We start from the raw sequence: 12,291 nt of genomic DNA on the forward strand, positions 1-12,291 counted from the left end.
AGAAGACTGGAAGACATGTTGTGATTGGCTCAGTCTTAACTGATGAAGGGTTGACAGTTTACATAAGTAAGTTCTGTGGGGTATGCATTGTTCTCCTCTTATGCATTTGTACAACATCTAGAAAAATGGAGTTTGGGGAGTTGATATAATATACATTTAATTATACCTCTGAGACTTCTACAAGGGAAGATACGTCTTCTTTGGGTTCAGGTTCTGGTGCACCAAGAGTATCAGCAAGGGCATCTAGTGCATCATCACTTATTGCTGCCTAGATTAAAAAAATGTGCAAATCATATTGTGATTATTCATAAAAAGGCACAGGGTTTACTTTACATGCGTCTTCCTCTATATTCTGCAGGGAGCTAAGCAGCATGCTAGCACGTCTGAGCTCAAAAAGTGATAAAATGGCATTTTTAATTTCTGCTCTGCTTCACCACATTTCTTTAACATGAGAGGGCAGCAGATGGCGAACTCTGATCATACCAGCAGCTTCTAATAAAACAAAAACTTCTTCAAGGAGAGTAAAGCAGAGACCCCAACACTACATTACATTATCTCTCCAGATATGAGAAGGAAAGGTCAGTTTTATGAATACAAGGACATGAAATTATCCTGATATTAAAAGCATCCCACACAACTAAAAAACACCAAGCTCATTTTTGTAACCAGCTCTCATACTATGTTTACTGGGCCTATGGGAGCCCTGCAGTAGACTCCATAAGCACAATTATTTGACCCTCGCAGGCCCAATCCTATAACATGCAGAGGCTCTCTGCACCTGCAATTCCTGTTGTACTTAATATGTTCAACAGAATTTCAACTGAAGCCGAGGATGTTCAACGTCTTGCAAGATCAAGCCCAAATTTTGGCATGAAGTATGTTAAATACAGATATATCATAATAATTAAATTAGTCAAAAAAGAGAGTATCTATACCTCTTCCAGTTTTGGTTTCTTCTCCTTAGGAGGAGCTGAACTCCTGACTGAACTTGTTGACTGTGCTTGTACAATTTCTTCTTCTGCTGTTGGCTTCTGTTATGCAAGGAGAAAATGAAACATTTGGTTACTGGGAAAATTTGCAAAAAGTGTAAAAAAGGTACAGTTAAATAATTCTCAGCTGGCAAAATCAATACCTCTTTAAGAGTTGTCTTCTCCTCTCCAGGAGTAGAAGTACTGCAGGTAAAATCAGATGACAAAGCATCTGCAATATCATCATCTGTCATTGGTTTCTAAACAGAAATTGCATAGTAGATTATGGTTAACATACAAAGGTCAAGGGCTGTCAAAACCTAGTTTATAATTCATGTGTGCTGTGTGCTTACTGAAGTAGCAATATGTATTTAAGGGGCCACTGTTACACTTTTGTCTCAGAAAGAAAACACCCCTACACGTCACAAATGCAGCCTTTTGTTTTCTTTTAGGTTAAACTTACAGTGAAATCAAACTCTAGTCCAGCGATCGGCAACCTTTGGCACGTGGCCCATCAGGGAAATCTGCTGGCAGGCCAGGACAGTTTGTTTACCTGCAGCATCCGCAGGTTCAGCAGGTCGCAGCTTCCACTGGCCGCGGTTCGCCGTTCCAGGCCAATGGGGGCTGTGGGAAGAGGCAGACAGCACACCCCTCGGACCACACCACTTCCTGCAGGTCCCATTGGCCCACAACAGCAAACCACAGCCAGTGGGAGCTGCTATTGGCCGAATCTGTGGATGCTGCAGGTAAACAAACCATCCCAGCCTGCCAGCAGATTTCCCTGATGGGTCGCGTGCCAAAAGTTGCTGCTCCCTGCTCTAGTCTAAAGGAATGACAGTTCACCTGTGGAACTTTTTGTCAGCAGATGCTGCAAAGGCCAAGACTATAACAGGGTTTAAAAAAGAACTAGATACATTCATGGAGGATTGGTCCATCAATGGCTATTAGCTGGGATGGTGTCCCTACCCTCTATTTTCCAGAAGCTGGGAATGGGCAACTTGGATGGATCACTTGATGATTACCTGGTCTGTTCATTGCTTCTGAACCACCTGGTATTTCCCAATGTCGAAAGACAGGATACTGAGCTAGATGGTCTGATCTAGTATGGCTGTTCTTATGACCATGCTAAGCACACAGATTTAAGCATTCTTTGCCACACAAAGTACTCAAGGATTCCTGCATCCATAACTGTCAATAGCTGGTCTAATATTATCAGGTTCAATTTCTCAAAAGTATTTGGTTTAGTTGTTTCAACTTCTTTCAGTTTTCTAAGACTATCTATGTTAATTAAAAATTCTGTGTGAAAACTCCAGAAGCTTTCCATTGACTTCAACAGAACTGCATGCGGTCAGCACCTCTTGGAATTTGGCATTTTCTGACGTCAGCAGAAGTCAATTAGAACTTTCCCAAGAACCGGATGATGACCTATTTTTAACTTTTGAGATGTAAATCCAACCTTACCTGGGGAGGTGGTTCTGTTTTTTCTGGGGGTACAGCTTGGTCATCTCCTTTACCCTGAAAGAAGAGTTATTTCTGTAGTAAAAGGAAGATAATCCCAGTATACAAGCAGAACTCTATTACATGTCTTATTTTGCTCACTTTAATTACCTCCAATAATTTTCTGTATCCTGGAGGTATAGAACCCTCCCGTTTACCCAGTTCTTCAATATATGCAAAAGAACACGAATCCTGCAACAAAAAACATTAAGTTAATATTGTTTTCATGTTTGTTGAAACCAAATGTAAGTTACTAATTTACAAAGATAACTATATAAAGTGACATTCTACCCTGCAATAAACTGGCCTTCCCCCCAGTTCACAAAGAACCCACTGCCACACCCAGAGTCTCTTTCCAGGCAGTTTTATTCTTCCAACACAGGCAAAATTAATAAAACCAGTTCCTCAGCCCACCCCGGGCTACAGCTCCCAGTGCACTGTCCCCTTTGCCTCTTTGTCCTTCCTTCAGGAATCTTCCATGCTCTGGTAGCTGAGCACCACATCACCCACAGCTTTTCCCCCCAGCAGGTTCCCACTTCCTCCTCTCCTTGCGGGACTGCCTGCTGCTTCTAATTCTTGCAGCTTTCTGGCTCTGACTCATCAAGTGTCGCCCCCTCGCGCAGGTACCCTCTTCTAAATCTCATCGAGGTCAGCTGACCAGTCACAGGTATACTGTCCTGCTCCCTTGTCAAGGGGCCAGCCACCCTGTGATATACTCACTAATGATAATTCTGAGAAAAGAGAGAGTCAAGTACAATAAATGGTCAATCTCAATCTTTTAATGTAGATACAGATAAAATGTGAATTTTACATATTTTTGGAAACACCTCTGTCTACTCCATTCCCTTACTTCTCCATTACCCTCCCCATCAACTGCGATTGCAACCCCTCTTCTCCATGCACATCCACATTTAGAAATGATCATCATCTCAGATTCCTAATGCTCCACCACGTGACAAATAAAAGAGTAAGTAGAGACAATTCCGTTCACTTATCAAAGCTTTTTTCTTTCCCCTTTCAGCGACTTTGATAAAAACATGTTCTTCTGTAAATCTGTCAGACAAGCCCATATTTGGTGACCAATTCAAATAGCAACTTTTTTCCAATTTGCTAACATTTCACCATTGTGTTCTACTGTAGATCTACAGTTGCAACATTTCTTAACAGCTAAAAACAACACTAGTATCGTGTGGGAGGCATTCCTTACGTTTTACAGAGAAACTGTGAATCTATTTCAAATGTTATGGGATCACAGGGATAATTATTCAGCCCGTATGATAACAAGTGACGTAAAAAATTCAATACCGTAATTTCTGGGCCAGTGTAGACTGGACTGGGAGGGACATGTTCTTCAGGTCCTCCCAGCGTATCTATCAGGTCATCTAAGGCCTTATCTAGATCAGACTAGAAAAATAAGCAGACAGTTATACAAGTTAAGGCACTACACAGCATGTAAAGATGTATCACAATGCGTAGCACTAATGTAAGACTGCAAAGAAACAGAAAAAGACACCAAAAAAAACCCTCTCTCTCCTTAAACCTAAGGAGAAGGAAGGAAACAGGATCCTTTGCAGAGAACTCCTGGAAACCCAAACTAGAAACTTGCTCTGAATCAATACAAGTTCAACAGACAAACATTTTCAAGGATAATTGTTAACCAGTTACCTCTCAATTTCAGTAACAAGATTATTTGTAGTCAGCTGATTTATTAGTTAATATGTTGTAAAGATTTATTTTTAAAGATGAAACATACTGAAGTATTATTGATAACAATGTCAGATTTGGGAAAGGCCATTAAAAATTGGGAAAGGTGTGTTTTACACAGGAGGGCTTATATGTCACTATGTTGTTACCTACTTTTTCAGGTGGCTTAGTAGGTGCAGCTTCAACAGCTGAAGATGGAGCTGCTGATTTATTTTCTTTAGCCTGAAAAAAAGGTGAAAATAGTGCTGAAAGCCAGTGTAAGGGAGTTAGGTGTATACAAAGCAGCTGATTTGTGTTAGACTATAGTTACCTACCTCAGTACTTGGCTTATCAGCTCTCGCAACCAAACCAGCAGCAGTGACCGCACCAACTGTAGCTGCAGCTGCACCAGCTGCACCACTAGCTAGTGATTTATTTTCAGTTTTAGGCTAGGGAAAAAAATAGAAGACTTTGTGTATATGACTTTGTGTTAACAATTTTAAGAAGAGAACTATAATGGAAATGTTCTACCCTAGTATATATCCTACATTACTCCAATTGTCAATACGTTTGTGCAAATTTCAAGGACAGAACAGGAAAAAGATTATTAATGCTGCTAAGCAACATTCTGTGCTGAAGGAAAAGTGCAGTTTTAGTGGGATTCTCTCTTTTGTTCCTCTGATAACATTGAGATAGTATAGCTTACGACAAATGACACATTGATTTCTGGTGCAGAAGGAGAAAGTTAATTAATAAGCAAATGGTACTAAAGTTTAGTAAGTATTTTATAAAAAGATTATAAAACTCTACCCAAAATGCACTAAAATAGGTAATTTCTTCATATGCAGGGTTCACTACTACTATAAAATACCAAGATGGGCAGCTGAGTTTTGAGTCTCTGAAATTCTCCTTTACTGCAGCTTCCTCTGAAAAAACGCTAATACACTGAACTAACTTGAGACTCAATAGATGACTGAAATCCAACAACAGCAGCTGGTGATGGAGAAAAAAAGATGTTATTTTACATTATGCAGTCTCAAGTCTATAACATACACTAAAACAGTTTGTACGCAGTGTTGTTGTAGACGTGCTGGTCCCAGGATACTACAGAAAGAAGGTATTTGAGGTAGTATCTTCCATTGGACCAACTTCTGTGTAAACTTGAAAGTTTGTCTCTCTCACCAATAGATGTTGGTATTATCCCAAACACCTTCTCTCTCTAATCAAACAGTTTATTATTTACTAAAATATTTGGCACTCATATTAAATTGAATAAACCAAAATTGGTCATGCTATTTTTTAATAAGCAGTAAGTCTGGCAGCTGCAAGTTTGTACAGATTTCATGACTCTACAAACACCCGCTACCCCCTTTCCAGATACAGTCCAAAGTTGAAGACACCCTGGGTATAAAGAAGCACCTAGTAACTGAGACAAACATGGTATATTCCCCAGCCTTGATTTTTTATTCTTTGGAGGTGGCGAGAGGGAGGAGTTTAGGGAATCTTCCCCTCAAAACCTTCCACTGCCTGGGAGCTTCAAGGAGCAGCACAATCTGGCACAGCCCACTACAGAGGCAGATCCATTTCCCTAAAGTAAGATCTGTCGAGAAAGTGAAGCCATGAAGGCAGCATGAGAGGCTAGGATATTAAGGAAGTAAAACAAAAATACAGGAGGTAAAACAAATTTGTAAAATCTCAGATGTCAAAATCTGCCACAAATCATGAGAGATTTTTTACCCCCAGTTTTCTAACTTATTCCCCTATAAGCAAAACGTGAAAGATGTGAGGCTTTACAGTCCAGGAAGTCTTCATGGTTCAGGTATACCGGGAATGATTTTGACATCACATTCCATGTTATCTAGCCTGAGTCTCCAAGTTGCAGGATACCTCTATACTGTAATCAAAGGTACGACTGCAGCTCAGGTAGGAATGCCAACACTAGCTTTAGTCTAGCTAGCATGATTCCATATAGCGGTGTAGATGCAGCAACACAAGTATGTACCTCAAGTTCCAGACGTGTTTGTACAGTTCAGGCTGGGGTCCATGCCACTGTGTCTACCCTTATTTTTAGCCATGGGAGCTACATTAAAGCTAGGGTGGGGTATGCCAGCTGGTGCTGCAATTACACCTCCCACTGCACTGTAGACATCCCCTAAATCCTAGACAGACATCTGAGAGAGATTTACCCAATGACAGAGTAATCCAAATGTTTATTCTCTCACTTTGCTTTCTGCCCTCTTTTTCCCCTTGACTCCTCTGAATTTACTCTTTCTGTTCTTCTTTCCCCTCTCCTTAAGCTCCCATCAGTCCTGCAGGCTGTGGGGAGTGTTGCACATCTGCATGCTGCCAGCCTGCTCCTCTTCCACATTTGGGCCAGTCATTGGCACTCAAAAATCTGCCTGAAACACTCAACAGAGAAGAAAGCCAAACATCAAGTAGGGCAGCGCTCATGTATTAAACAGAGCAAGGCACACACCCTTGATTGACCCTAGGCTTCCCAGTCTGCTCACGTGTTCTATTAAGGATGCAAAGAGGAACCAATTGACAAAGAGTATGTGAACCCTTGGCTTACATTGCAATGTAAAGACTCAGGCTCAAGCCTAAACCCTCTTCTGTCCACACACAAATCATGCTAAGGCAGAGAGCAGACTCCGGGTCCCAATACCTCATGGAGGTGGACGGTCAGAGCCTGAGTCAAGCCAGGATGCAGGGTTCAAGCCCTACTGCTTTACAGTGTAAATGTAGCCTTACTGGACTTGTGCTCAGAGTCTCCCAAAGGTATTCCACAATCAGACAGGAACTTGCTTTGTCCTCTGAACAGTCAAGTTTGGTGATAGGTCAAGTTTTCCCAAACAGGATCATGAACAAAGGGCTAGAGCAACCACATTTTGGGAGGATGCTAGGAAGTCTGGGATAAGGGTGATTGGACTTGGGCTCACATAATGCACTAGAGACCCTGGGTTTGTGACCCAGGGTTCAACAGTTCCTAACCTGAGTTATAACTGAGTGTACATGCTCAAGCCCTAGGTTAACAAACCCAGGGTCTGCTAACTAGAGTTCTACTAACCCTGAGTTTACATTGCAATGCAGATATACACGAAGAGTGGCCTGAGCCGTGCGGAGTTTGCAGGGGAACGTGACAAGAGTCTCAAATGTGCAGTACTTCTGTCTTACACAGGCCTGCAACTGCCAGCAATTGTACATGGGTCACCTTCAAAAACATCCACGACACCTTACAAAGCTAAGAATGGCTTAAGAGAGGATATGAAGCTTGGCATTATTGCAGAATACATATTAAAAGAGGCTGTTGCCAATCAGATGTTCAGTCATGCATATTCTATAGACAATGCTTGCAACTCTATTCTCACTGCCTTTGAATCAGTACATTCAAGGCATTATTAAAGTTAAATAAGCAAAATGCAAAGGTCCAATTAAATCCCAAACAGTGAAGTTTTATACATGCTTAATGTAGCTTAGACTGTAGTTTAATGCACACATACCTTCAAAAAGGCAGTCTGTCTTTGGGACCAGAACTGTCTTTTTGTTCAGTGTTTGCAGATGCCTAGCATAATAGGGTCTGTGACTAGGGCTAGTAGGCGCTCCCTCAACACAAATAAACAAACAAAGTAATAAAGGGCTTGCCACTTCTGCTTTACCTTTGGTTCTTCTATTGAAGATACTTGCGTTGACTTTTCAGTCTGACCGGTGGCCGCTTTTCCTGGACTAGCTTTTTTAGAACTTTTCGCTACAGAAGGTTTGGATGGGCTTTTTGCCTGTACAACCATAAATATGCTATTAATATATAGGATAGATTTTAGTATTCTTGTGTTTTTGTTTTGAGAAAACTAACAAACCAATGAAACAAACAAAAGGAGAACATATAAATAACTCACCCCACCAGGTTCCTTTTGCTTCTCTTCAGATTGATGTTTAGTTTGAGAATCAGCTGGCTGTCAAAAATAATACAGATATATTAGAAAATATTTAACTGTTAGGAGGTATTCAACTCAATGGAGTTTTAGTCTAGTTTACTTAACATACATGTAACTTTCATCTGTTCTGATAGACAATTTAGAGAGACAGGAAATTATTATTTTCTGAATAGCAGGGCTGCACAAACAAAGGAAGATACAATTCCTGCTCCAACCAGATTATACACATCCTACAGGCACAATCATGTGAACGCTTATCTGTATCGGATTTAATATACTAGAAAGTGGAAAGTCACGTCTGGGAGTAGTTGTAGCCAGGCTTTAAACATAAAGAGGTCTTTCAAAGGGTTGTAAAAATACTTCTCTCAAGTTATTTATATCCTTTTTGTTAGCTATACATTCCCATTTGTTTACTTCATAGTGACAGTTTTTCCTGTAGTTTCTCAAGCAATCTCAAGGGAAGGCACAGTTTATATTCAGTTAGTTCAGCTGGTGAGTTCACTCTTGCCCATGTGCCATATGAGAAAAAGCATAGTCCAGGTTTGTGGAAATGAATTTTTCTCCATTCATTCATTCACTGTTTAAAGTTTGAGAGAAAAGATCTTGGAAGAACCTATAAGTATGGGTTATCTTTCTTTGTAAATGTGTATTTTCATCTTGGGCAAAACTAGTAATGGGCTGAAACTTTGTATATGTCCTTGCCAAAAAATAAAAAATAAACCCACCCCAATGTACTAGAATCATTCTGCCTTGTTTTTACTTTAGGGTTGTTGTTTTTTTTAAACTCTAGTTTTCAGGTTCCTTCCTCTGCCTATTGAAGGAGAAAGAAAAAAAATAGAAATAACTTAAAAAAACCTGACATTTACTAGGCAGATAGGGTTACCTAGTCCTCTCCCTAGGAAAAAACTCTGCAGGAGAGAAAGCAGTACGCAGGAGAAGCCTAGCCCTAGACTATATCCTTGTGAATTCTGAGGCATCCATGCAGCAACGCAGACTCTGCATCAAGCTCTATGAGCATCTCCTTTCCCTGACAATCAGTGAGGTCAGCTTTCTCTGTTCTTTCCCACCCACACATGCCCTAAAAGGGTAAATGGAGCAGGGTGGATTTAATGCTGGTTTCTGCTTAGAAATCTGCTGGTAGAGGGGAAGCCCAACAGAGTGGCTGCTCCCCAGAAATGTGCTATGTCAACTCCTAACAGCAGAGCTCCTGTTCCTACCTCATCTGCAGGTAGGTTTGTTTCCTTTCACCCATATGAGAAGATGGGAGCATCTGGTCCATTAGTGGCAGAATTAAGCTTATCATTACAAACTTCTCTGAAAAAGAACAATGCACAATGATTAAATAAAAGTAATAGCTTACCTTTAGTGACTGTGCTACTTTTCCAGGTTCTGTTTTTGCAGTTTGTGAGCTCTAAAATATATAAAAAATTATATTCAGAACAAAAGATCAAAAAAGCAGCTTAGTGCTTTTTATGTTTTAAAACATATTTAAGCTTAGTTTTTCTTATGTTTTAAAACATGCTGCATATTTTATACATACACGAACACTCAAATGTATCTGGATTATAAATAAATAATGACTTCACCCTCCAATTTACAACACATGGGCACAAGACCCTGTTCATGCATTGTAAGTTACTGGAGCAAGGCCAAAACACAGCAGATAAAACACACACAATTTATATACTCATTTCACTTGGGCCATGAAATAAGAGAACTGAGTAAAGGTAACCAATAATTCCAGTTTCCCAAACTGAAAAAAGCTGTTTTAGCAACATTCAGAATATTATTATTATGATTCATCTCAACTCAAAGTACAAAAAGTATAATCAATATCTTGTATATACAAGGTTATGAATTCCCACAACGAATAAAATAGTGTAGTTACTGCCAAAAAGGTTACTGAATATCACAGCTTCTAAGTCAGGGCCGGGCAAATTACAGCCCAGGGGCCACATCCAGCCCATCAGACCTTTTAAACTGGCACTTGAGCTCCCGCTAGGGAGTGGGGTTGGGGACTTGCCCCGCTCCGCACGTGCTGTGGCTCCCAGAAGCACCAGCATGTCCCGTCCCCCCACCTGGCTCCTATGCACAGGGGCAGCCAGGGGACTCTGCACGCTGCCTCCACCCCAAGTGCCAGCTCTGCATCTCCCATTGGCCAGAAACTGCAGCCAGGAACTGTGGTCAATGGGAGCTGCAGGGGAGGCGACTGTGAACGGGGCAGTGCGCAGAGCCACCTGACCGCGCCTCTGCATAGGAGCTGGAGAGGGGGACATGCCACTGTTTCCAGAAGCTGCTTGAGATAAGCACGGTGTGGAGCCTGCACCCCTGACCTCCTCCCATACCCCATCCTCCTGTTCCAGCCCTGAACCCCCTCCTGCCCCAGCCCTGAACCCCCTCCTGCCCTCCAAACCCCTTGATCCCAGCCTGAGGTACCCTCCTGCACCCCAAACCCCTAATCCACACCCCAGAGCCCTTCCTCCCACATCCCAACTCCCTGCCCTATCCCAGAGCCCCCTCCCACACTCAACTCCTCATTCCTGGCCCTGCCCCAGAGCTGCACCTCTCACCCCCTCCCATACCCCAACCGCCAATTTCATGAATATTCATGGCACACCATACAATATCAATATGCAGATATGGCCCTCAGGACAAAAAGTTTGCCCACTCCTGTTATAAGTCATAGCTGCTTACTTTACTGAGACCATGTCAGTATAGTTATATTGGTATACTATCCTGGCAAAAGTACTCCCAGTGCAGACACAGCTATATTAGCATAGCTGTGCTTTTGCTGGCATAGCTTATTCTTCTTCCCACGCAAAATAAGGCTATGCCTACACTTAAACCACTAAAACGTAGAAACTTACTACAGTGATGGGAGAGGCTCTCCCATCGCTACAGTAAATCCAGCTCCCCAAGAGGCAGTAGCTAGGTCAACGGATAAATTCTTCCATTAATCTACTATCATCTCCACAGGGACTTAGGCTATCATACTACTTTGCGAAATGGTGTGTATTTTTCATACCCTGAGCAACGAAGCTGGGTCGATCTAATTTTCTTGCATAGACCAGCCTGAGCTATACCAGTAAAAGTGCAGTTTTGCCAGTATAACAGCATTTACCCTTGGGGCTTCTGCCAGCTAACTCTCCAATAGTTATGTTAACTTTGAAGGAGTACAGTAAAAAAACTAAAATTAACAATAAAGTCAGGTCATGTCTACACTGCAGTGATTTGCCACATAGCTGTATTGTTCAGGGATGTGGTATGTGAAAGATATCACATACCACACCCCTGAGCAATACAGCTATGTGGCAAATCACTGCAGTGTAGACATGGCCTGACTTTATTATTAATATTATTATTATTTTTAGGTTTTTTACTGTACTCCTTCAAAGTCAACATAGCTATTGGAGAGTCAGCTGAAGTTTTCAGTGGATCAAGTATTATCAACAGTATTTTTTCTAAGTTTTAGCTGCATAATCATTGAGTGAAAGCCTGGCTCCAGTAACCATACGGGAAGTTGAACTTCAAGCCATCAGTTAGAAAACACATTTTTTACTTGGACGGTTAGCACATTTAGAGTCAGAAACAAACTAATAAGGACCCACATTTTTATAGTCACCTACAACAGAATCACCTTTAAAACAAAACAATGGATATAACCACTTTATTATTTAAGTATGCAATTGATCTACTGTAATTTTGCAAACTTTTTTCTTTCACTTGAGAGGCATTATAAAGTATTATTTAGATGTATTTGGCGTTTACATGGATTAGTTGACCCACCATGAAATTTTATTAAACCCATGCACAGATCCACAGTAAATTTACATGTGAAATTCTGAGGTTGAGTGTGCATGTGCACATGCATGCATGGGTGCAAGTGACACAAAGATTTTGAAAACGCAGAGTAAGGTATATAACACCACATTGTAATGTATGCAGTAAATAATCATACAAACCACAGAAACAGCGAATACTTTGGAGGTAGGAGTGAAATTTCCTGTACTCCACGCTGAAAATAAATCACTTCACCTCATAGACCATATATTTTAAACATATTGTTACTTTCTAGACTTTCCATGTATTTTAAAACTGATCAAGAAGTTTTGTTTCTCAGATACATTCACAGTCTGCATGCATGCATTTACACACTACAGTATAGCCTCACTATAACAAACCCCCTGGGGATCCAAGCCATTTGCTTGTTA

The 12,291-nt window shown here is 41.1% G+C and overlaps 1 protein-coding gene across 13 annotated transcripts in view; it reads right to left on the reverse strand.

Moving 5' to 3' along the window:
* Window positions 1–12,291, reverse strand: part of CAST (calpastatin) — a 110,113-nt gene that overhangs the window by 43,378 nt on the left and 54,444 nt on the right. For all 13 annotated transcript variants that reach the window (XR_004001082.1, XM_030568036.1, XM_030568033.1 and 10 more), the window contains 11 exons: window positions 9,441–9,491; window positions 8,042–8,098; window positions 7,805–7,921; window positions 4,484–4,597; window positions 4,323–4,391; window positions 3,771–3,869; window positions 2,577–2,657; window positions 2,430–2,483; window positions 1,133–1,228; window positions 936–1,031; window positions 167–268 (listed from right to left, as the gene is read on the reverse strand). Coding sequence is in view for 12 of the 13 variants with exons in the window: in XM_030568036.1 (XP_030423896.1) it covers window positions 167–268; window positions 936–1,031; window positions 1,133–1,228; window positions 2,430–2,483; window positions 2,577–2,657; window positions 3,771–3,869; window positions 4,323–4,391; window positions 4,484–4,597; window positions 7,805–7,921; window positions 8,042–8,098; window positions 9,441–9,491 (936 nt within the window). In the remaining variant the exon portion in view is untranslated. The remainder of the gene's footprint in view (window positions 1–166; window positions 269–935; window positions 1,032–1,132; window positions 1,229–2,429; window positions 2,484–2,576; window positions 2,658–3,770; window positions 3,870–4,322; window positions 4,392–4,483; window positions 4,598–7,804; window positions 7,922–8,041; window positions 8,099–9,440; window positions 9,492–12,291) is intronic.

This window comes from Gopherus evgoodei, chromosome 6, assembly GCF_007399415.2.
Source record: "Gopherus evgoodei ecotype Sinaloan lineage chromosome 6, rGopEvg1_v1.p, whole genome shotgun sequence".
Taxonomy (NCBI): Eukaryota; Metazoa; Chordata; order Testudines; family Testudinidae; genus Gopherus; species Gopherus evgoodei.